The sequence below is a fragment of the Tympanuchus pallidicinctus genome, unplaced genomic scaffold, assembly GCF_026119805.1.
Source record: "Tympanuchus pallidicinctus isolate F22 unplaced genomic scaffold, pur_lepc_1.0 scaffold1, whole genome shotgun sequence".
NCBI classification, from domain to species: Eukaryota; Metazoa; Chordata; class Aves; order Galliformes; family Phasianidae; genus Tympanuchus; species Tympanuchus pallidicinctus.
This window is the reverse complement of record NW_026294618.1, coordinates 49,252,429-49,278,309: the sequence shown is the minus strand read 5'-3', so window position 1 is coordinate 49,278,309 and position 25,881 is coordinate 49,252,429. Positions and strand designations below refer to the sequence as shown.

Below are 25,881 nucleotides of genomic sequence, written 5' to 3'. Positions count from 1 at the left end.
GTTTTATTCTCAAAGTAGAATAAGAGGCCAACAGCATGAAAAATCTTTAAAATCTACTTCATTTTTGCCTCAAGCCATTTGTAAATAGCATTTCAGTAATTTCAGGTTCAGGCTTTTCCTTTTTTCTCCATTTTAACCAAATACACTGCCAAACAAACAAACAAACAAACAAAAAGTAGAAAAATAGTAGCTTTTTAGTTTAAGAACACTGAAAAGGAAGAGATCAGCTCTGAAACTCAAAACGCAAACCTTTAAGAGAATGCCTGCTCTCTCCTCCTACCTCATGACCCTTGATTTCTTGGGCCCATTCTCCAAAGAAAGGGCAGAGCAATGCTTCTGCTAATTTCCTTTCCAGCTTCAGCACCACAGCAGATCTATTTGCATTGACAGTTTGTTGCTGGGTACAATTTTCAGGGGTTTAAGAGCTACAGATTTGAATTCTTCTGTCTTCCGTAGCCAGCAAATGCTAGCCTAAGGCAGGGCTCAATACACTTATCCTAGCAGATAAGTTTCAAAATAAATTGGCATTCTTAACTAAATTTTCAGAAGGTTCTATAAATGAAGGTTGGGAAATAGGTAGTACATGGAATTCGGATGGACTTAGGTGTAAGTTTGGCTAACTTCCATCAGGTTTGGAGCAATAATCTGCAAATGTAGGTAATTGTCTCCTATTTCAGATGTTTCAGTCCTTTGACTAAAATCTTGATACACTTTCACTGTACTCCCTATGGATAAATGTGATTCTGTATTGGAACCCCAAGTTGAGCTTTTGGGGCTTTTTCCTTTGGGTCTAGAAATTGGATAGCAGTCACGCAGCAGTTTGTTCTGGGGGAACTGATTCCCGGTTTCTTAACCTAAGGAATATAAAAAAGTTTCCTTGTGGTCTGTATTCCTTCCCAGATCTTACAATTTCCTGTCTTAGGCAGATTAGAAACCAAAGATGTCTTCATATGTTGTTGTTTTGTTGGTTTTTTTTTAAGACACAAATGGTTCATAATACCATTCCTTTAGTCTCTGCTTTCTAATTCATGCCTTCCTAGTCTGAAATACACTCCATCTCATTTATTTATTCACTCTACTCCTCTTATCTGCCGTTATTAGTGTCTGAGAGGAACACTGACTTTGTTACTAAAATGTGAGAATCTGGTAAGATGGATCTTGCTCTCATTAATCATAGTGTCAGGAATCTGAGGAAACAGATCAGATTTCTGATTATCAGTTTCTTGTTTTGCCAAAGAAATCTATTCCTATATTGCATAATATATGTAATTTTTGAGATATTAGAAACTTTGTGTTATTTTTACTTATACTACATGTTATTAAATTCAGTTGTGAAAAAATACTGTTTTTGTTTCCATTTCAGCTGCGGTGAAGAAGCAAGAGGAGAAGAAAGGTAAACCAATTATTTTCCCTTGACTGAAGTGTCTTTCAGGCTCTGACTGCTATGAAAAATGTTTTTTTTCATTCAGTGATACAATTGCGATGACATACACCACCTCACATGCTACCATCAGTCAGCTTTGTCTACTCCAACTGTGATAACACAGTTGTCATTTCCAGTATTGTTTGCTCCTTCTTACCATAGGCAAACTATGCCCAGAATCAGATACTTCATTGTTCTGACTGGGAAGAAAATGGCAGGCTTTTGTTATCGTGTTAGGATCTGTCAAAGAGAACAAAACTTCTAGTGCACCATGCATGCTGACCTGACTGCTTGTTCTTTGCAGAATGTGCTTTCTATAGTGCATTTAATTTCCTTTTTCCAGATATGCATGTAACATGAACATAAGCTTTGTTAAAGTCACTCTTTGGTATTTTAACAGATTGGTAGAAAACTTCATCCTGAAACAGAACCTAGAATAGTAATTAAAGTTTGTAAAGATAAACATCCTGTATTTATTGGATGTATCTATTTATAGTATTATCATTTTTTATCACTTTTCTATTTTAATTCAATTGCAAAAATGATGAAATACTACCATTAACAGTGATGTTTTATTTAAAAGAATCAACATTACTGATTATTTGATTAGTGAGCCACATGCTGCATGTTTATCTGGGAACAATCTCAGAACTTATCCATAGATTTCTATAGATATTTTTTTTAGATTTAGTGTTAAGTAAATGTGAGCAGAACTGGTTCTTTATTTATGAAGGATATTAGTTTCTTTTTCTTTTTTTGTGGGGGTGAAAGGGTGAGGGGGAGAGAGGGAGTAAAGAGGAGGGAGATGTTTCTTTTGTCATTTCAAAAGAATTTGAAGATCCTAGGATTCACATAGCTGAACATCAGAGCCATTCTTTGCTGGCTATTCATGAAGACATTTTTAATCCTGCTTTTTCTCTTTTTTTTTTCTTCCCCCCCTCCCCTCCCCCCGTTATTCCTGTACAGAGTCATTAATTGAACTGGAAAAAGAAATAGTAGTCTCAACTGTTTTAACAGTTCATGAGTGAAATCTTGGCTGTTGATGTTAGTTAGTTAATTAGTTAGTTAGGCAAAATTCCCATTCACTCCATTGGAGCCAAAATTTCACTTCATGTGTTTAAAAGAATAATAAAATTAATCTTGGTTATTAAAAAAGCCGCCCTGCTGAACAGGCATCAAGCAGGATATTTTGTCCAAAGATTTATTTGCAGTAACTGAGGCATAACAGGTTGCCTGCAAAGCAGGGAGTATCAGAAAACTGGCAGTTACCCTTGCACTAGTTTTCAGACATCAAAATGCTCTCTGTCTTGCACTTAGCACAGGAACTGTTATATCTTAAATGGAAATAAAGTAGTGAGGTAATTGCTAATTGAGATAGGATGCTACTTCTGTGAGCCTTACCACAGGTTAAGGCTCCATTGATTTTCAGAAGAACTTGAAGGGAATTTGTTTGTAATGCTTACTGCTTGCCCTTGATTCATTTTTTACAGGCTAAGACTTTTTTTCCTCCTTTACCTTAACCTCCCCCCACAGAAATGATGAAGAATTGAAGTTTTAATGAATATTATTTGAAGCTTGATGTATTTTTCTTTTTTTTCTTATTGTTCTTTATATATTTGCTTATAAAAAATATAGTTTTTTTAATTAATTCAGAGGATTTTGCTAGGAGGAACTTGTAGGATACTTTCAAGCACCTGGCTGAGGAATGAACTTCCTGCAGCTAGTTACTTTGCAGAAATGTAGAGGTGTGAATGGAGCTAAAAGTCATTCTTCTTAAAATAATTTCCTTATTTTTAAATTATTATTATTATTAAACTTACTGTTGGGTTTCTAAGTCCAACATTTTTCAGGAAGGAAGGTTGTGATTGTAGTGAAAAACTTGTTGATCTGACATCTTCCAGCAAGTAAGGAAACCTGGCCATTAATTAAGGTTCCTGTCTTAGGCACTAAGCTGGAAAATAGGCCTCTTCCCAAAGATGAACATATCATACTTTAGTTTCCACATCCAGCTTCACACTTTCTGCAGGCTCCAAACAGAAAATATGGCATATTAATAGCTAACTCCTGATACTGTCAGATTTTATTTATTTTTGTTTATTCTGTTATTATTGAAAATTGCTCCAGGCTGCATGTGTATTCCTTCGACTGGCAATACAAAGAAGAAATGCTTGCTGTTTTTCCTTTAGTATACAGTATTCTTTTGCCCAGCTGCAAAAATAATAGAAGTAGCCAGACAGTGCTCTAAATTGACTGGCTCATTATCCAAAATACATTATGGTACTAGCATGCACAGTTCAAATATCACTTTATCATTTCTCATGCGAATCATGAAGTACGTAGGCACTGTATTGTCTATGAAGCTTTCTTCAATTATTCCTTCTTATTCCAATCCACACCCTTCAGTTAGAAAAGCATGAATAATGAGCAACGCAGGGTGACAAGCCATCATAAGAAGAGAAGAAATAAAGATGGAATGACACTTAGTTTCTACAGTACATTCTGTACATAGCATAAATCAGACACAAAGGGATTTGAAAAAGGCAGAAAAGAAAAGAATTAAGATGGAAAAGGCTTATAAATTTCATTGATTTATCTAAATTGAGAAAATTAGTGATTCTAGCAAGGAACAGTTGGGCACAGTTTATGCATGAAATTTATGCATTAATCCCTTCTATTTGAAAAGTTAGTTCCCTAAGACTTTGCGTCTGAAGTCTGAAGAAAACAGTCAGCTTCAGCTCCCAGAATCATGTTATGCCATATTTCAACATGTGTGGGATGGAGGAGCCATCATAGGAACATATAAAGAACTGTCAGTTTCTAAAGGGCAAGAGGCAGCAACTCTGTGTGACGAAGGCATTTCCTAAAATCCCCAAGAGCAAATTTTGCTGCTAGAACAACAACAACAAAAAAAAATTAACTCTTTAAAAGCACAAGTCAAAATTTACATGGATTAGAACAGAACTAGATATTAGTGATGTGAAATAAAGCCCATCAGTTTCAGTGTACCTCAAGAAAATGATAAACAGAACTTTGATACCAAAACGTTTCAGCAAATTTCAGTTCTATGTGACCTTTTCAATGCAGGAACAAAGTGTTAATATGGTAAACAAAAACAGCATATTTATCACTCAAAAATTGTTGCATAGTTACAGAATGTTCCAAAAATGCTTTGTGCAAAATGGAGCCAGATTAAAGCCAATTTCTCAATTCACTTCATAGCTTCCATACCTGATTGATTTCTGACTGAAGAGGTCATGGACTGAGATGGGGATGTCAAACAAACAACCTTTAAAAGTTTACTAAATTCTCTCTCAAGGTCAGTTTTGGGAAACTTTCCCTGAAGATTCATTACTTCTGTGATTATAGTGAAAAAACATCTAGAGAAGTTAAACAGGATGTAACTACCACATAATCCCAGAGGATTACAAATCCACGTGCATAAGCATAAGAACCATGTCATTGCATAACATGAATTGTGAACCTGATCTGCCAGGAAATCTGTTTCTGTAGGTTCCTTACAGCTAATGAGTGAGAGAGGGAGCTCTGTCTTACTTCTAGGACAGTTAGACTGGTTGTCTTCTGGAATTCTCATTTCCTATATAGATTGTTTGATGTTATAAGCTCTTGTAAATCAGTGAGATACAGAAGTTATTTGCATATTGATGTTAGTAGACGATAACATTACTTCTGGTTTTCAGCATTATCACTCTGGCAGCTTGCTCTTAAATTCATTTAACAGTTTTTAGAAGGCTAAAAACACATTCAGCTGACAAGTTTCATTAACAGAAAATTGATAGGATGGCACGCATGATCAAAATTTGTGTTTTTGCAATAAACACATCATGGTGTAAAAAAAATATATATATAGTCTGAGTGCAACTAGTATAAAACAAATGCATAAAATAAGTAAAATATATACATGCAGGATCTAAACTTGTTTTTTGCCAATCCAATAAAAAAAATTTCTTAGAATTGTTCATGGTAATGGGAAATTGTAGATCCCCATACAGTGTGGTACAAACTAGCTAAGGAAAAGCAAAATCCCTTTGAAATATATAGAAAAATCATGATGCTTGTCAAACTGAAAATGAACTGGGTAGTACTGGATTTCAGAACTGCTTATGTTTGATTTTGACCAGAAAAAAAAAGTAAAGCAAACATCTTATTAATAAAGCCCATGGCAGCATGGGAGTTTTGTTCAGCTGCAGTTATCTCTGGTGTAATATAAACCCCATCTCCATAATGTAGTTTTTTAAAGTGCTTCAAATGATAAGAAATTAGATGACTTAATTGTATAACTGTGAAGTGCATCATGCATCCCCCTGGCAGAATGTGTATTTCTAAATGGAGAAACAAAAGTAGAATATTTATTTAAATTCTGATCTGAAAAATAGTATTAAATATAATTTTTGTGTGTGTGAGAAAATAAAACAAGCAGTCACAATCAACTATGTTGTGTAAAATAATCAGTGCTATTTTGACTGTAGCTCGAAGTAAGACTCTCTCCCAAGGGATAACACTCATTGAATTCGCCACAAGATGGAGCCCAAGGGACCTGCGAACCAGTTGTTAGCGTTGCCCTCCAGATAAAGAACAAAATAGTGCTGTCTTTATTATACAGAAAAACCTATTTTATGAGAGACTTTAGTAACAGACAAGGTACTTTTCAATATTAATCCACTCCTGCCTAAAGATGTTTTTCATTTTGTAGACCACTGCTGTTATACATCGGTGTTTTTTGGCTTCCACTGCTGAGGAAGCAAAACCAAGGCGTTTTCCAGGAAAACAAATGTAGAATTTACATGAAATATGGAAGATAGACTGAAAAGTACACATTGAATATCAGAAATTTGCTTGGCCTCTGTACGCTTTGTCTCAGCAATCTCAGAGAAAATAAATAATGAATGTGCATTCGGCAGGGCTGAGTCTTAATGCTCTCATTCAAAACCACCATTAAGTGATGGCCAGATCTTGAGGAAACAGGCTCCTGTGCTTTTCATGTTGCAAGTACTTGCATTAGGATAAGACATGAAGGAATACACCCTCCAGATTACCCATTCAATGGAAGCAGAAAATAGGCAGAGGAGCAGTAAGTGCGCTGGGCTCAAGACCAATCCATGTTATGCATCTTCACTGAATTCACAAATTTAAAACACTTCAGATGAGCTAACTTTTAAAAGGTTTTATCTCACACAAATTTAGAAGTCTAAAGTGAGGCTTATAAGTTGAAGCTATTCACTCTTGTCTTATTTAAGAGTTATGGGAGAGAAATAAGAGTCCCAGAGAGGGATTGAGTGATTAATCTGCCTTAGATATCTGTCAGGATACAAAGATCTTCCTCCTGGAATTCTGTGTATTTCTGATCTGGCAATAACAAAGTACACAGTTCAGGATTAGTAAAAAAAATATAAAATATACTGCAATAAACATCAGGATAGTTTGTTTCTTACCTCAACAACCCTCCTTAAACCTTTGTTTTCCTTTTTTAAGAGCTTAACATCAAAAGAAAAGAGTGTGCAAAAGAAGAAAGTTATTTACTTTTATTAGTAGTTGACTAAATAGCTATTCTTGTTATATATAGACAGCGGGGCTAATGTAAATACTAGAATGCTTAGCATTAAGCTACAAAATCCATGTTTAGAATCCTTTCACTTAATTTTTATTGTACTCATTATTAAGTTAAGGCACAAAAAACTAATGGTGTTAAGCTTACATCAATATATTTTTAAACTTACCCAAAATTACATTCTTAACAAGACAATCTTAAACAATCTTAAACCTGATGTCAGTTAAATCTTCATAGTCACTTTAAGGTAAAACTGTGGCAACACTACAATTTTCTGTGTGTATTATTAAATGATAAACCTGGAAAACAATTCACATTGGCAGATCTTGCATAGCATTTCAATTGCAGTTATGATTGTGGTTTCTGTTAAAGTGCAGCAGTAATTTATTCAGCCCCTGCTGCCAACAAAGGAAGACAGCTAAACTAGTTTATAATGATTACTCAACAGCTGTGATTTCTGAGGGAAGTGTGATCTGTGTAATTGGTGGCCTCTGTTGTTCCTATAAGTTAGGTGTAACACATGTATATTAGCATTGTCAGCAACACTTTCAGCTGTCAATCAGCATAATATGATTAAACACATGAATATCCATATAGCACATGGTTAATTGGCTAAAAATTTACAAATATTCGGTTATTACCCCATACAAAGACGGTTGTAAATGAATACTCAAAGAAATTGTGGTCTTACAAAGTTGTAATCAAAGCAAAAATAAGAGATCAGCAGCAATTCATGAGAAAAAATTATGGCTCAGGATATTCTGCCCCTAGAAGCTAGCCATTAGTCCTCTGATTTAATCACCATATTAATATGCATAGTATATTGGGAAAAGTCCATTTTTTCAAGTGCTAATTGCTTTCTTATTATTTTCCATTCCTAATATGAACTAATCTCTTTTCCGATTTTCTTTTCTAGATTTTGGTTAGGTCATCTCATTGTTGTCTTAATGACCATTATTTTACATTCATGTAATAATATATATGTCATCCATGGTTATACATAAAATTCATTCATATTTAAGAAGGAGCTAAAAAAAAAATGCTCATAGTCAAGATACTTGCATGGAGTCTGGACCCAGGGAATTAGTCTGGCTTCTTTAACAAATAACAGGCATTATGAAATAGACTGAACATCTAAATATTAATAAGTATTAACAACACCTGCAAGAGGCACTCCTTTCAGCTCCAATTGCTTATCTGGAATGGTAAACAACACTATTTTTGTAGACACTAGTGTTAATATTCAGAAAAAGATGTAATCACTCTAACAACCTACGTATCTTAATCTGCCTAATTTCACTCAGTTACCTTTTATGTGCCAATAATTTTTTTTTTAATATAAAATATGGCCTGAGCTTTGCTATGTTCTACCTTAATTATACGTAAAAAAAAAAAAAAAAAATATTACTTAAATAAAGACTTGTTAAGCATATTCTCCCTGATCTATATGTTCCCATCCCATAATTTCAGAGAAGAGCACATGAAAACGCCAGAAGCTGAGGATATTGAGAGGAAGCTCTTCAGGCCTTTCAACACACGTACCTAAAGATGAAATGCATTAATACAGAACATGTATCTCATCTGCATTTGGCTGAAATTTTATACTTTCCAGCTCCGTCGATGGAAGATGTGTACTCCTGGGATTTTAAGACTTATAGTACTTTAAAGGCATTAGCTTTTACTGCTATCGTATGAGATTGCTGTTTCAACAAGACTTATACTTCCCAGTGCAGTTCTATTGTTTAACTGACAAACTGGGAAACAGAGAAAGATTGGGATCATTACTGATGCTCCCTAAAGGCATGCATCTCAGAATCAAGTAGAAGCAATTCCTCTCATTAAAAAACATTTAAAAATATTGCAAATGTCTGTATTTCTTTGCTAGTTCTATTATATTTACCCCGTGGTGAAGTTTTTTTTCTTCCATTCTCTCTGTGAAATACTTTTTGTTTTTCCCAGTTATATAAAACAGTGTTGAATTTCTGTTAAAAATAAATTTAAAAAAAAAAAGTAGCTCTAGAGAATTACAGCAAAATCTCCCAGAACCAAGAGTCATCTCATTCTTCACTATGCAGCCCTAAGGTAAATGACAAATCAAACAGCAAGGACACAAACATGCTAACTGCAGGAAGGCATTTATCTGGTAGTGGAAATAAGGCAGTAGAGACTGTAAGAACAGCCTGCTCGCTTTTGGTGAATAGCAGAAATATTAATCTGTTAGAGGTTCATACCCTATACGTTCTAATGGCAGCAATTAATTGTTAATTTTAATGCTAAATCATGGCATTTTTGGGAGTGACGGCCTTAGTCACGTACACTATCGCCCTCACTAGTCACAAGACTCATGCTGAAATGGTAGTCCAAAGAAGTTTGTGATGCTGTAGAGACTAAAACAAACACTCTCTGCTATTAAACAAGCTGGAAAGTACTTTCTGGAAATCTGGTTTCTCTGCTTCCTTTATCTTTAGCAGACTTTGCAGATAAACTCAACAAATCTCTTAGTATGTAATACCTGTCTTGCTAATGTGGCATAGTACTTCCTTAATGGGTAGAAACCTGGACAAATATCCTTAAGATATATTTAAAATTAAACAGAAATATAAAATGAACTCTGAAGGAAATTAAGAGATTCTGTAAAGGTAAGGTTTACAGAGCATTCAATTTACAATATTCACATACCAGCTCCCTTTATTTATGTCACTACCACACTCTTCATGCTTTCTTTACTTTGACCCTTCCATAGTGTAACTTTTGGCCATATACTGTTGAGGAAATATCCTAACCTAGAGCAAGGATGAGGGAGAACATAAACCAGTCTCTTAACAGAACCGTGCTGCAACTAATCTACTTTTTGATGGGTAATTTTTTAGACATATGCTCATTAGGCTGTTTTTTCTGCACAATCGGTCTGCCAGCTGCTTAGCCAGCCAGCAGGAATCGAGGAGGACATAGGCAGATATAAGAGGTCAGGTTTGCTGATCAGGAAAACTTGTGGGAACATTTGATTGGAAGTTTTGCAGAACTGTGTAGGTATGGCACTGAGGGACATGGTCATGGGCATGGTGGTGATGGTTTATGGTTGGACTAGATGATCTTAGTGGTATTTTCCACCTTTAATGATTCTATGACTGCTCCCATAAGTGACAATTAGTAGGGAGGCAATAACTTCACAGAGACTCCTACTGCTCTTGTACAATGCTAAGTTGTGATGAATCTCTTTGCATTATATTTTTATTGTTTTCTAAAGTTTATGTGATCTAAGGCCTTCTGAACTCTCCAAATATAAGGAATGTAATTTACTCCGCTTGTCTTTTTGATAACACAGTTGCTCCCCAATCCGAAAAACCTTGCACTTATCTAGAACAAAACTGTTTCAACCGTAAATTCAGGCACAAATCTTGAGAATTCCATTAATTCATCATTTTGATTGTGATTCCTCATTTGGCCTGGGTTGTTTTTACAGAGTGATGTCACTACTGTGCTCATCTAATGCCCAGTCCAAATCCTGTTAGCCTTTGTGCTTTCTTTAATGGGTGATGAACTAAGTTTGTATTTAGTATAATGGAAAGTATTATATTATTATCTTATTTATCATACACAGGTATTTATTCAATAAAAAGTAATTTTCTCAGCTACATAATGTATTAGTATTTTGTTATTCTTCACTAAAATAAATAGTTCTAGTGTTGCTTCCATTTCCTGCATAACATATTATTTCCTTACAGAGTATGCATGCTTGATGATATATTTGTATCTGAACAGCAAATAACTGTTATCCAGATGGAAAATAGCCATGTTGTAATCAAAGAGTATGTCCTTCTTTTAACCTCACCAATTTACCATTCAATAAACCAGAAGATTTCTATTCTGACCCCCTATTTGAAGCTAATTTACAAAAATATGCTGTATATAATTAATGCCCTTCTGGCATTCAGAATAGCAGACAAGAGTCAAAGAAAATTCTAAGCAAATGTGAAATACAGCAAGATAACTATTAATCCCAGTTACCAAGATTAATTTAGAATGACATAAAAGAAATTTCAAAAAAGTTTCTGCTGAGCTTAGACCTAGATAGTTTCATTGATCTAATTCAGATGTTATGTAGCTTCAAGTATTTCATCAAAGCTTTTTCTATTCTCATTAGATCTGCATCGGATCCTTTTCCTTCTTTAAGTGTTAAGCAAATAGAGATAAAACAATTACTAAGGACTGACTTTTAAAACATTGTGAAAAACAAGGGGTTATTTACCCAGCTGATAGTGCTGCTAGTTAATAACATCACAGCAGCTGTTTGAAGAGATATCAAGAGTTTATCTAATCCAATACCCAAAACACTAAGTCTAGGGAAGAGTACAAAAGGAAACAGTCACATAACAGAGTCTCATGATCTCCCATGACCTCATCTCAGACACTTCCTAAGCCAGAAATAGTATTTCATGTTCTAAGTAGATTCTTCTGTAATTTGCCTACTCACTTTTCAAAATGATGAAAATTTTCAACATTCACACATTCTGCAGCGTGGAGTATCAAAGCTTGTCTAGGTACTGTGTAAAGAAATATTATTTAAGCACAAAATTGAATAAAGGTTCACTTTCAGAACAATATAGTACATGAGATGAGGGAGAGCAGCAGAACATAACCTTTAATTTCTCACTCTCTAAATTAAATACCATATAATATGTAATAAAATATTCTGGAAATTCTGAATAGATAATCGACATCTAGTTTTTATCATCACGTTTTCACTGAGTTAATAGTCTGGATATCTGTGTCACAAACAACTATGATACTTTAAGAAAAGAAATAAGATTCTTGGGATTCCATTTTGGGGTTTTGTTTGCGGTGTAAGTAGTTCGAATGTCATCTTTGATGAAATAATATGGCACAAATGAAGCTTAATAATAAGCTTAATATTCAACTGACTGAAATCATGGCATATTTGGCAGAACAAATTATTATTTATGCTAAATTTTAACATAGCTGACATAGTCTGTAATTTTTTTTTAATTTGAGATTTTCATTTTTTCATCTCTGATTTGTTTTTTATCTGTATATGTATGCTGTGTTACACCAGAAACAGAAGGCAGGGTGTACCTCTGATCATTATAGGTGATGTTTTTTAATTGTAAGAATAACACTAGTCTGTTATATAAGTCAGTATACGAGAACCCAAAGTGCAGGATATTTTTATATTTTCCATGAATTTCCTTTAGTAAACAGAAATTTGTAGCTGTTGAGTGTATCTCATAACACCTTTTGATACAATACAAAGTGAATCATCTTTTCAGATTTCCAACATTTTTGTTGGATACTCAACTACAATGGGATTTGACTAAACTTGTAAGCAAGTATGTCCCTCTAATTTGCATCTTTAATCTACTGCCCCAATAAAATGTTCCATTATTTTTGCTTTATTCTTCATGTCATCTCCAGCCATTGACTCTTCACATCGCAGAGACAACTTGGATTAAACAGATACTTGACGTAAAATGAAAAGGCTTTGCCCCTTCCAGGAAAGCAGGAAAGCCCCTTGACAGGACAAGGGGAAATTGTTTTAAATTGAGGGAGGGACGATTTAGGTTGGATATCAGGGGGAAGTTCTTTACCAAGAGAGTAGTTAGGTGCTGGAACAGGCTTCTCAGAGAGGCTGTGGATGCCCCATCCCTGGAGGTGTTCAAGGCCAGATTGGATGGGCCCCTGGGAAGCCTGGTCTAGTATTAGATATGGTGGTTGGCAGCCCTTGCCTGCAGGAAGGGGTTTGGAGCTTGATGATCCTCGAGGTCCCTTCCAACCCAAGCAATTCTATGATTCTATGATTCTATGATAGTGAAAGCAAGTAAAACAGAAATTACTGCTTGTGCGTCTGGGCCTGCAAAGGCAGCTCATCCTGCACTGCTGCATCTTCTCAGACTGTGGCAGACTGATACATACGGGTGGCAGAGCCTTTATGGCCTGAGAAACACCTGCCTTACAAAAGTTAAAAGGAAAAATCCAGATGGCAAGCCAGGCCTAAGCACTGGATTTCCTTCCATAGCACAGCTAATGGTATGGGGCATGGCTTCCTAAGCTTTTACCTCTCTCTCATTGTTCATGCAAACCATTAGTTCAGGTTTTAATTTTATTTAATCTGCTCTTTTCTGAGGAAACAAAAAGAAGCGGAAAGTTTAAGAGATATGGCAGTGAAGCGATGAGGCTTTTTGTTTAGTTGCACCCCACTTATTTTCAGATATTTCTTTCTGCTCCTTGGAGTGTCACTTATACATCTGAAGCGTACTGACCTTACTGCGGGAAGTGTGTTTGTCAGGGCTGACATAAGGTCTGATTTAGTTTGCCTTAGGTGTCACTTTGTCACTCCAAGTATTATCTATTTTTTTTTCCAGTATTGGGCACTTCCAGATTTGAATAACCAACACTGAACTGGGCACCTCGCCTACCAGTGTCACTAACTTAGGTTACAGACATGGTCATTGTTTAGTGCAGGCAGCTCAGCCCACAAAGGACACGTAGAAGTCTGACAGAGGCAGTTGTATCAAGCATCAGCTCAATTAGGATTTTAAAGCATCTATGTTTCTTAAGTGTCCCAGTTAGGTGGCTGAGATAGATAGTATAAAGAAGAATACATAAAGTGTCAAACATTTTAATAGAGAATTAACTGAATGTTAAATGTTCTATCCATTTGCAAATGTCACAAATAAATGCATTAAATCCTGTTTTGTAGTCATAAAAGTATTAAAAGATTTTTGTTACTTCTAGGCACTTCAGAGAAACCTCACGAACACAGTAAGTATAAAGTTGTTGAAGAATGCTGTTACTTCAGGTTTTAAGAGAAAGATACTTTTTTACATCTTCAAAGTCTTGGCAGCACAAAATGAGATTCATCAGCAAACACTCACAGGAAATTTTGACTTTTGAAACTGACGTTCAGTGACAGTCTCTGTAGCGCAGGATCAGGTATGTTTCACAAGCCCCAGTATGTGTGGAAACTCTACTCCGGTTCAGGTTTGGATAAGAACTAACTGTGCCTTCTGTTTCCATGAGGCACTGGCAGAAATCACGAGTGACATAGACCAGGAAGGGTCTGTGCGCTTCCTTGTCCAGGCTCTGATCCATAAAATGGAGGGATTTACCTCCTGCTGTGCTGCGCAGTTTAGACATAGCTGCTATAAATCAGAATGAAATATGTTTTTAGTATTTCCTCTGATATTCCTTTGCTTTCCTTTTTCTATTCCATACTATATTTTCTAATATCAATGTTTTTAAAAGCTGCAAAATTGCATTCAGCTTGTGTATTAATAAAATGTAATATTTATTTTTGTCACTGTTTCACATTGCATGTGGAATCCAGAAAAACTGATCCCAGGATGACAGAGGAATATGAAAAGCTAATTTTTGTTTATGCAGTATATTGAACTTTCTTTTCCATTTGATGCAATACTGCTTCATTTCTAAAGTAAAAATAAAAAAAATAAAAATAAAATAATAAAAAAAAAGCTTCAATATTTTCTACATTAAACATCAAGGAGAAATGATGACAATTTTTTTTGTATTATTTTGATTTTGAGAAAGATTTTTTAAATCTTTTCTCAAGACTAGCATTTATAAAAATCAAGTCTAATGTTAATACATAATGCAAAATAACCTCCTAAAATTATAAAGGGAATCTTTTATTTTTAAAATGTAAAAATGAAAAACCTCTAAAGTAGGGGTTCTTCTTATTTGCAGAGCATGAACATATTAAACATAAAAAATCAATCTCTCACACTAAGCCAGGTAAGTTTGGTAATTCAATTTCCAGTCACTCCATGCTCAGCTCAGTATGGACCACTGTGGTCTGCAAAACTTAGAGGCTTGAGTTACGTGCTTGTGAGATTTTGTTGTGTAACTGGGGCTTTGGTCCTCATTGTACTTTTTGAGGAAGAAGACAGAGACCTACAATCTGTCTGCTGTAAAGAAACAAGACTGACAGCATATCTCATCTATTGCTCTGCATATATTAGCTCCATGTGATCTGGTTGAAGGCTGTATGGCCATTGCGTTGGTGTCTAATGAACAATTTTGGTAGTGCTGCTGTTTAAATTTCACATAAAAAATGAGTCACGAATAAATAATCAAATAAACCCCTTGAAACCTTGTTCAATGGTGACCAAAAAGCCTTGTTTTTCATCTTTTTCTTTCCCTAATTTTTTTTTTTTGGGGGGGGGAATTATTTGTAGGATAACAATTTTTTTTCCTGTACTTTTACTTCTCTTTTGTTTTTATAATATGGTGTCCAAATTGCAAGTTAAATATTTCGTGGACAGTTTGACAGTTTTATACAAGACTTTAACAACTGATTTAGTTATACTGCTGTTTTTGAGTCAACAGGACAAAAAAAAGGAATGTTCCTCACTCCAGCCTTTAAAGGCACACACCAAGAAATGTTGCCTCCTTGTCCACCTTTCAGATATTAAGAGCTAGCAGATGTTTTAGCCAGCAGACAGGGGTGGGTGAGGTTGGCTGAGGCAGACATGCCCTGGTGAGAAAGTCACCTTGTCTGGCACTGCATGTGATGGCAGGGGTCTTAATGCCCATTTTTGTGTCACCCAGGCAGGCAGCACAACAGTTCCCCTACCCATCAAAATGGAACCAGCTCTATCTGCACAGCTAGCTTTTTTTGATCGAGGTATTAGCACTTAACTGAATTTCCATTGTAAGGCACTTGCAAACATCAGAGCATCTTATCATAGCCTGTACATCAGACTGATGAGCAGTTTGCTCTGGTATAGTAAATTCCAGATTAAAGCCTTTGGAATTTGAAAATAATAATAATAATTTAAAAAAAAAAAAAAAAAAAAAGACTTGCTACATTTCCTTTATCGTAAAAAATTTCCAGTGATTAACAGTTCCTTTGGAGAGCATTGGCTCTTCTGAACTGCAGATGATGACTGCAAGTATTAATCTGCCAACACAGGTGGTAATAATGCTTCTGCCTGCCAATGAGAGCTCTTGAGTTCGCAGCTGAATTACAAAAGCCTTGTTCTGTACAAAGCAGCGGCCTCCTTTTTCACCTTGATACAGAGCAGCTTCAAACTGTTATTCTTATGTCTGCTGTCATCAGTTTTAGAAGTGTCACATGACCGAGTAACTAGAGAATCTCAGAAAATAGAGTGATTCTATAGGGAAATTAAAAAGTGTTTAGGGGATGTGCAAAAGCAGGTAAAGCGAGAGGATTCTTTCCTACTGTAAATCATCTAAAGCTACCTGAAATACACAGAAATATTTACAGCTTTATATTTTTCCTATTTAAATTATATGTCCCCCAAAAAAATGAATATTAATGCTGGTAGTACTGCACAGAAGTGCTGCAGAGAAAATTTAAAAAGTCTCTTGTATTTTAGAATTTTTTTTATAATTCTGAATATTTCACAAATGATAATATTTTGGAATTTTTGTATCTTTATGAAGTCATCAAATTTTTAACGTTACTGTTGGAGTCCTCATGATATAGTAATAAAAGAATTAAATGAGGTATAAAATATCTATGATAAAAGGCTGAAGCATTTCTTCTATTTTGGTCAAACGTAGTTCTTTTCACTGCTTTTCTCCACATGGAAAGTTTAGTAAACTGATACGATTTTGTGAAAATTCTTGATTTCTTGAAGAGTGTTCCCTTGTAGAGACTGTAAATTCTTAAGTTTTGCTAATTTGCTCATTTGGTTTCCTTCTACTTATGACCAGTTGTTGGACACAGATAAAAAGCCATACAGTCACCATCTGGAGATCTGCCAGGAAAAGGGGAGATGCAGCCTTCATGGTGCTCTCCAGTGGAATCAGAAGATCAATAGTTGCTGTACAGTTAAGTTGCAGAGCAGATAGGTGAACAAATACCAAAGAATTACTGCATTTATCTCCAGATGAATGCACGTTATTAGGCCCATTCAAGACACACTATTTTCAGAAATGAATTTGCTTTGAAAAGAAATTCCTCCTCATACTTTTAGATGAATCAGACATGCCATCCACTCACAGATTTGGTTTGTAGATTCCTACAGTTATAGGGCAAGCATTGGTGTAAATTCTCATCAGAATTAGAAAAAGAAAGAATATCCAATCTAGTGTTAAAGAGAGCAGGGATAGTGTCCAAATAAAGAGAAGCTACAAAGAAGCTACACACATTCTGAGTTTTACTTGTCATTAATTCAGTGAAGAGTAAAAGGTTTATGTATAAAGTCACCAATCTTTGGGTTGTTTTTCCGTTTGTTTTGTTTATAAGTGTATAGAAAACTCAATATCCTAACCTCAATAAGTGAATATGTGAATTAATTAATATGTTAAAGATCTTCAAAGAGCAGAAAGAGAATACCTGATCTCAGCAAGTTGCTGCTTGTGCTATAAAAACATTTCCACTTTCACAGGCAGCCATGAAACAGAGATGAAATTTTTAATTCACTACATTCATAACAATAGCTGAGTAAGGGGAAAAAAAAAGCTCTAAACTTAATACGGGTGAAAAGAAATTAAATCACCACCCACCAGATGACAACTGTAAAGCACAGCAGTGCAAAGCTTTTTCTTTATTTCCAAAGAATAGAAAAGATCAACCGAAATTGAGCTTTACTTTTCCCTATATTTTCTCCCCTCAATACTTCCCTACAAAAAGCACAGACTGCAGAAATGAGACTGCTTCTCTGTCTGTTGCCACATGATAAAATAGCCCTGTTTATCCTGTTTGGCATGTGTATAGCTCTGGGAATCTCAGAGAGTTAAGTGAAAAATAAATGGATGCAGAGAAGCAGATGAACTTTCTCTCTACCTTCAGAAGGAAAAAACAAAGAAGTTATGTAGAAGTTACACTCTAAATTCCATTCTACATACTTACAGTGCAGACTAGGGTCTAGTATCCACCTTAGACATTTAGAGTCTACAGAAACTGCTCCCACAAAAAAGAAGTAGATCTTAATGTTGACCATAAGGGTGCACTGGTAGAGAGGTAATACGGCGATTCGCAGGCAGTTCCTTTCCGCCTATCTCTGGTGCTTTCTCCCATGTTTAAGGACATTTGGCAGGTTGGAAACACTGCTCCTGCTCAAGAGCCAAGAAGTTTTGTGCATGCACAGACTATCCAGCAGTATTTCTAGTCAGCTAGTGCTCAGATTAGTTGTATGTCTTTAGGGGACAAGATAGCTCTATCCAAGCTGACCTGTTTCAACTTGAATCTGATACCCAGCAGAGGTCTTGAGAGAAAGAGAAGGGCCAGAAGCTTGTGGATGTAAATGCCTACATCAGAGAGGAAGTGGAAATATATTCTGAATATGTCTAAAATAATGTCTTAAATAGTGTTGTGTGTGAATGTGGAAAAATAGGTGTTAAGAAAGAATTTTAAATTCAGATATGGGTAAAGTGAGAAAGTGGGAGCAGAGCTTTTAGAAGATCAGAAAGAGGAATGTTCAAGTCATTGGGTAGAGATCTGAAAACAAATGTTACAATTCTCACCTGACTTGCCTTATTCCTGAAGTTTCACCACCTGCTTGCCTGTAGGACATCTGCTCAGGTCTGGAGGCTGATGTTGACATGTGCCTGTGTCACCTGACAGCCGTGCTGAGCAAGGCCACAGGCAGTTCAGAAGTCTGTGGGGTTGGGCAGCTTTTCTCATGAAACTAGCAGAAACTCAGGTCTTCTGTAAGGTTTCGTGACAGATATCCTGCTAGGTCTAAGTAAGCTTAGCTAGTATTATATGAACTGTCCTTCATATTGACACTGCCCTGGATGGATGTGCCTGTGTGAGTTAACATGTTCTTGAGGGTCTCCATACATTTCCTGTGTTCAAATTGTAGATGTGTGAGTCAATGTTTGTGCCTAGGCAACATCTGAGTTTTCAGGGTCATATAGTATCTAACTGTTGAACTTAGGAATCAGGGCAAGGTCCACAAAGTTATATTAGTTGTACAATAGAAATACAGTTTCCATCTTAATGCCTACTTGAAAGACATTAACAGGTATGTGGCTGTTATCTGGTGACAAGCATTAGTCCCACTAATTTATTTTTCCGTTGTGTATGATCTCACCACATAGCCAGAACTCACAATGCATGCATGCATGCTCTTTTACGATACTATTGTGAGATAGTGATGACAAAGGCATGCATTTATTTTGCCACTGTGAACCATACATAAAATATGTTTAGAAATGTTTTTCCAGTTATATGTACCTATGCTAACACAGTATGAATTTCTAACTTTTATGCTGCTTTCACAATACAGAGGAGAAAATTAAACAACAAAAGACAGCTCCCACTGAGAAATCAGGTAGGAACAAGTTCCTGTTTTAGGGGGGCTGTGAGTGTGGGGAGCATTAAACACTATTCATAATTCTTCCAATGTCATACACTTACATTACAGTCAGTTTTTATGATATTTTGAAATATGTGGCTGAAAATAGTTCTCTGTGCAAATCTAGCAGAGTGGCAAATGCAAATGCAGTTCCAACAGTCTTTCCAATGACAATGCCAGGCTGAGGTGTTTCAGCTCTGTGCTGATTTTTCCTCCTGTGCCAGAAGATGGGATAATGGAATGGAGTGGAGCTGTAAATCAGAACTCTCCCAAGTTTATCTCCAGTGCAAATCATTGATTTTTTATTATTATTTTTTTTTTTCCCCAAGCTCAGAACCTTCCTGTGACTGAATTTACAGCACAGAGAACTGCACATGCAGGAAATGACGTAGGAGGATGAATCATTAGGTGGTTTAGGAACTTGAATGCATCTCAATCTGGTTTTCTCATGGAAAAACTGATTTTGGAAATAACTTATAGGTCTTACTTATAGGCTTTGGGTCCTTGTAGATTTTGTGATAATAATGGTTCAAGCAACATTAACTTGTGTAGAAGCCCTGGAGTGTCACTCAAGCAATTAGAACATTCTCATAATTTCTCACGGATTACACAATTTTTTTTTTTTTTTTTTTTTTTTTTTTTTTAAGATTTTAACTAGATATCGGCCTATATTTCTACTAGGAGCATTCTTTACTCCAAAATCAATGAAAAGTTGCCAAATCTCAGACAATTATGTAAAATCAACAGATGGTGTTGGTATGATGTGATGATTGTTGTAGTGATGATAATGAATTTTCTCAATAAAATAAAATGCCATTTTATTTTAAGCTGAATAGTGCAATTTGCTACCTCATTTCCATTCTCATTTGGTATGTGGTTTTCCTTCACTTCAGTAGCAGAATAGATTCTATACTGAATAGTATTGTTCTGTCTCTAATTGTGAACGTTCACATAACCTGTTGGTTATATTGCTTTCTGTAAGAACTCACATGTTAATCAATCATTTTAACATGAAGTGATATTTTGTAGCACTATATAACCAGGAAAGTTTTGATAGTTTTTATCTAACCATAAACTGCTGTAGCTTGTTCAAAACCATGAACAATGTTTCTGTTAATAGAGTTGGAGAAATGGCCTCAATATATTTCTAACCAGAATGTTTTACAAATTAGCAATAGGCAAACAAGTAGGTTGTGGCATTATTTCAACAAGAGTAGTTAGATAGAGGAACTTGCAAAGGTCTATATATGTTAAAGACTGTCTGCATTTTAGCAGCTTGAATGCTGTACATGTTTACCTTAGTGGGGAAAGCTAAGAAAAAATGAGAATCATGATATGATAAGAATATTTGAATATTAAAATGGCAAGGAAATCTTTTTTATATCTAAATGCTACAGTTCACCTTCTTTTGTCTTCTGTAGTCCAGGCAAAGCCAGCAAGTACGTGGTACCTACCTTGATCAGAAAAATTCCTGTAATATAGCTGGATATGTGTGAATACATGGAAACTTTCCCTTAATACTTCCTTGTTTTGCTTTAAATTATTGTGTATTTATCCACCTTCCTCTCCCCCCCTATTCCCCTATGTCTTTGAGTATTTTCATTTAACATATTGTCTTGTCATTGCTCTTTCCTGGTCTAATAATACAGGTATTAATACAATAGTGATAAGCTTTTTAAATTTCATTGTTAAGAATTAAATGCTTTTAATTAATGCTACTGATTAAGAAAAAAATCACTGCATTGTTTTCCTACTCATATGAATACAGTATTTCTAATGCGACTAAATCTAGCAGTTTTCTCCATCACGAACTGAAAAGCCCATGCACTAACTTAGTATGCAGCCTGCATGTTAAATTTCTGTATCTTTCATACCTTCAGCATGCAAATATAAACTGCAAAAGTTAAAAAAAAAAAAAAAAAAAAAAAAAATAGAATGATTGTGTTCCCATAAACCTCCACTCCTAGGAAAAGCCTAAACTTGAGAAAAATATCACTCTCTGTAGACATAATTTTTAATTCAAACCTCATAAAGCTTTAAATTCCTTATCTTGTATAAATCTTAGCATTTCCTGGAATATATGTTCACCTACAATCATAGTTTCTAGGTATTCAGTTATTCATCAAATGGCAGAAGTGATGAAACACATTGCTGTTTTTTTAGAGGCTACTCACATTTTAAACATTTGCACTTTATAACACTCATTGCATCCTACTTGTTGCTCAGAAAGAAACCTAGATACAAGGCCATCATAATAGTCCATTGATTCCTCAACTCTAAAATATACCACGGCCCCTATTTTTCATACATACAGCTTAGCTGCTACTATGCTACAAAATCTGTTTTGTTGGTATTTTTTTTTTTTTTTTTAAATTCCTTTTAAATAGACATAGCTTTGATACAGATTACATAGTGCTAGACCCTTTTATCATCCTTTCTATTTCTAGCAATCTTACACCAAATCTCATTATTTTCTATAATAATTATGATATAGAAAAAAGGAGGAAAAAACTGCATGGCCTGCAAAGCACTGCGAGTTCTCTAATTTCTCACAGCGATATACAGTTTATTCATACAGAATGGGATGTCTTCAAAGCTTTGGGAATTCAATGGTATTATTTCTGACTCAGCATAAAGTTTGAGCAAAAGGTTTCTGGGTATGGTTTCTATTCTCCTTCCAAATAACAAGGTTGGAGAGTGGATATAAATTGCACTTCAGAAATTGAGGGGAATACTTTTCTAAACTGACTTTTTCCTTAATATGTGTGCATAGCTCCCACTAAAATTAATTGCAGCCATTTATGTGAAGCCATGTGCAATACTACTGAAGTTCATAATTTTGTAGCAGATTCCTTAGAGGATAATCTGTTAGCAAGTAGTCATTTGGCTTCTTTCCAAAGTAACTGCATGAAGCAATAGAAAATTAACTTTTTTTTCTGAAAAGTATACATGCAGTCCTTCTTAATAAAAAAAAAAAAAAAAAAAAAAAAAAAAGACACAACATAACTTAGAAACATGACAATTTTGTTATGCTCTTTCTTTTGTCTAGAGCATGAAGCAGTCAGGCATGAAAAAGATGTTCCACATACAAAGCCAGGTAGGCACTCCTGCATTTTATGTGTTTATTACTTTTGAAACTGTTTTTTAAACAAATAGGAAAATATAATTGCATATGACAAATGTCAGAATGAACAAAATCATGGTCCTGTGAGCTATTTTGCAGCATAGAACATCTTTTACATGTCATACCATAGCAAACCTAGCACAGTACTTATTTACAATGCCTTTTGTCATTTTCTGAAGATATATATATACATATCTCAAAGGTCAATTTTCTGTTTTGTAATTCCACTGGCATCAAAGAAGCTATGCTGATGAAGAATTTGAACCATTGTTTTAAGATGTTTATTTTAAATGGTTTCATTTTGGGAATTATTTGTTGGTATCTGCCTTTTATTTGGACTTTACAGCCTTCTGGCATGATTTAATTCCTCAGCAACATCAGCAATTTAGTTTTCCATACTAGTAATATGTTCAGATCATGTCAGTTCATGACCTGGCAACAGCCACGGTTCGTGGTAACTGTCCCTGCATATCATAATTCCTTTGCAACCTCTCCTGCATAAGATAGAGCAAAATTGTTGCAGTTATAGGAAGCTGCATAGTTCAGTTTTGAGGTGAAGCAGTCACCAAGGGTTTAACAAGTCCTCTCTACTCTTCTCAGTGTAAGGAAATAAGTGAAGAAATAAAGTTATTATTGATCTTATTATTCATCCTTTACTATAGCATAGTGATTACCACATGCAGAGAAAAATATGCCTACTATTATTTTCCATCATTAGTTTGTTTTTAATTACAGTACAATTACTGAATTTTTTCAATATTCAGTAAATACAAAGTACAAATAAAGCAGTTCTCCAGCATGGAAATGTTATGCTGCATCTCACTGTTCTGACCGTTTTTTTTCTTTTTTATTCCCAGTCAAACTGAAAACAACTGCAAGTACGTGCCATGCCTTGCTTTCTATGCAATATAAACCTGTTTTTCAGATGCATGTTGTCTCAATTCACATTTTTGTAATTTTTTCTTTTTAGTTATTAGTATTTTCTTGCTTATACTAATTATATGCTTACATTGTCCTTAGCTTGCTTAGTAACATCTGAATACATCAAAACACATTTGCAATAAAATGCTGTGAAGTGGCAGTATTCAAATTCTTAAATTTTTACTATTTATAACAGTGAAGGAAATTATGCTAGATGCATAATTGATGTTCTGGTGATTTTAGATGAGTGTAGGTACATAATGTAACTTCATGTAAATTTATCTTTTTCTAAAATTACAATATAGTAACTGAATTAGAAAATCTTTACAGAACTTCTTTTGTGCTTTGGAGATGATTTATTTCATGAATATAATAAACATATTTTATTGGCCTTGTTTTAATACTTTTTTCACCTTAATAAAAAATAACTAAAATTAAATTGAAGAAAAGAGTATTCAAGGGAAATATTTTGCATAACAAAGATTCCACTGAGAACATTTGATAATGTCGTTGTAAGGTCATTAAGACTTCTGAATGTCTAAAGGCTGTAATCTATGCTTATTGTGGCTAGTAATTACATGTTACATACGTCAAATCATGATCAGACGACAATCAGAAGGGCAATGTTTACACTTCCCACTTTGAATTGTGAGTGTTGTAAAGTATGCACCTTCACTGTTCAATTAGTTGGAGTCTCCTTAGGATAGAATCTTGGATTTCTTTCTTGAATTTTGTCTGGCACATCAAGACCAAACCATGTGTTATTCTGATGTTAAGTAATCTATAAAGAGTACACAAATGTAAGACTAAGCCCCTTGTGGCACAGTCCTCTTCCTGTTTCAGAAGTTGACAATATGGCAAAGCAAGCTGGTTCTATTAAGATTCATAAATTAATCTCCTACATTAGATGCTGTAGGTTAGACAAGACAAATAACTGCTTTTATACAATGTAAAAAGACATAGTGCTGATCTGGATCACATCTCTAAGAGGAAATAGGGAACATGAAGCATCTGAAATGTGCCTCTGCAGAAGGATCTCCTGCAATCCTAAATACTAGTGTTAAGCATTTACGTCATCATTAAAAAGTTGTCATGTCCCATGAAGCTATGTGTATTGTCTTTTGGCAGTTGTTTTTACGTATTTTTTTCTTTTTGCCCATATTTTAGGTATTCTTTTCTTTGTTTAATTCTATTACTCAAATTTGTTCAGTTTTATGTCCAGTGGAACTATCTTCTGTACTAGTTTGTACAATAGACCTACTGATGATACTCTCTTCTGTTACAGAAGCATCAGAAATTAACTCATGTTTTCCACAGTAACAATCTTTTAACCAAAAATCACTGCCTATATGGCTATTATATCAAAAACTGTATCACCTGACATATTTGGAATATAATGAACAGCCAAGATATTTTCTCTTGACCTTTGCAGATATTTGTACTACAGTCTTGAAATTATATTCTGCTGCTTCAAATGATTATAAAGGTTAACAATGATAAAAGAAAGAAAGAAAGAAAGAAAGAAAGAAAGAAAGAAAGAAAGAAAGAAAGAAAGAAAGAAAGAAAGAAAGAAAGAAAGAAAGAAAGAAAGAAAAAAGTAGTATCAAACAGACCCATGATTATACACAAAAATAATTCTATTTATACTCCCTATTCTGAACTAACTCTCCTTGAATAAATCTAGTTTAAGATTTTAAACATCTGAGCTATTTAAACTACTTTTTTTTTTTTTTTTTCCCACTCAAAGGAGAACAGTATTTGAATTCCTCCTTCCATTTTTTTCTAAAGCTCAGTATATCTTTGCTTCATATAATTCTCAGCCAGATGTATAGTATGCTTGCTGGAACATGAGGTAGCTATTCTGTAATTCAGCATGAGATACAGTCATGGACACAAAAGCTCACTGACTTTGGAGTTTAGGTCTAGTTAAGACCAAATAATAAATCCATACATTCATTCTGGGCCAAATCTATTGATATATTACACCCCAGGTAACCTTAACATTGAATTAAATGTGGATTGAACTGGTAGATTTTCTATCATCAAATGATTAACCAACAGTAAACAGAAATACAAGGCTGAGTTTGAAAATTCCCCAAATTAACACCAAATGCATTTTTATAGTAACATGTTAATTATTATGTTATTATAAAAGTAATTAGTTTACTTATTTTCTTAGTTTAGCTCACATGAAGGTCAATAACAGCAATTGACCCTATGTCCAATTTGGATTTTAAATGAAATTCATAATCTCCGCATACTCACTAAGGATTCTCAAACTGTGAGAGAAGTCACCTTGAACAGAGGACAAAACTATAGTATTTCAGACTCATGCAGGAAATTACACCAAACTGTAAACAGTTTTGCCAAAAAAAACAAAAAACAAACAAAAAAAAAAACAACAAAAAACAACAACAACAACAACAACAAAAATAAAACAAACAGGAAGACTATAGAGGCTGGTATTTTAAGCAAAATTTCAGCATTGGCCAAACTTTATTCCCATTTAACTCTGTAATGAGAATACTACAGTAGAGGC

The 25,881-nt window shown here is 34.8% G+C and overlaps 1 protein-coding gene across 21 annotated transcripts in view; it reads left to right on the top strand.

The window, feature by feature from the left end:
• TRDN (triadin) overlaps positions 1-25,881 on the top strand; it is a 207,337-nt gene that overhangs the window by 165,529 nt on the left and 15,927 nt on the right. For 13 of the 21 annotated variants that reach the window (XM_052677499.1, XM_052677491.1, XM_052677507.1 and 10 more), the window contains 7 exons: positions 1,364-1,393; positions 13,743-13,769; positions 14,712-14,759; positions 19,229-19,273; positions 20,719-20,736; positions 22,347-22,394; positions 23,279-23,299. In XM_052677499.1, the coding sequence (XP_052533459.1) occupies positions 1,364-1,393; positions 13,743-13,769; positions 14,712-14,759; positions 19,229-19,273; positions 20,719-20,736; positions 22,347-22,394; positions 23,279-23,299 (237 nt within the window). Of the gene's footprint in view, positions 1-1,363; positions 1,394-13,742; positions 13,770-14,711; positions 14,760-19,228; positions 19,274-19,626; positions 20,699-20,718; positions 20,737-22,346; positions 22,395-23,278; positions 23,300-25,881 lie in introns of those variants that run through there. The other 8 variants (XM_052677552.1, XM_052677474.1, XM_052677619.1 and 5 more) reach the window with 6 other exon arrangements.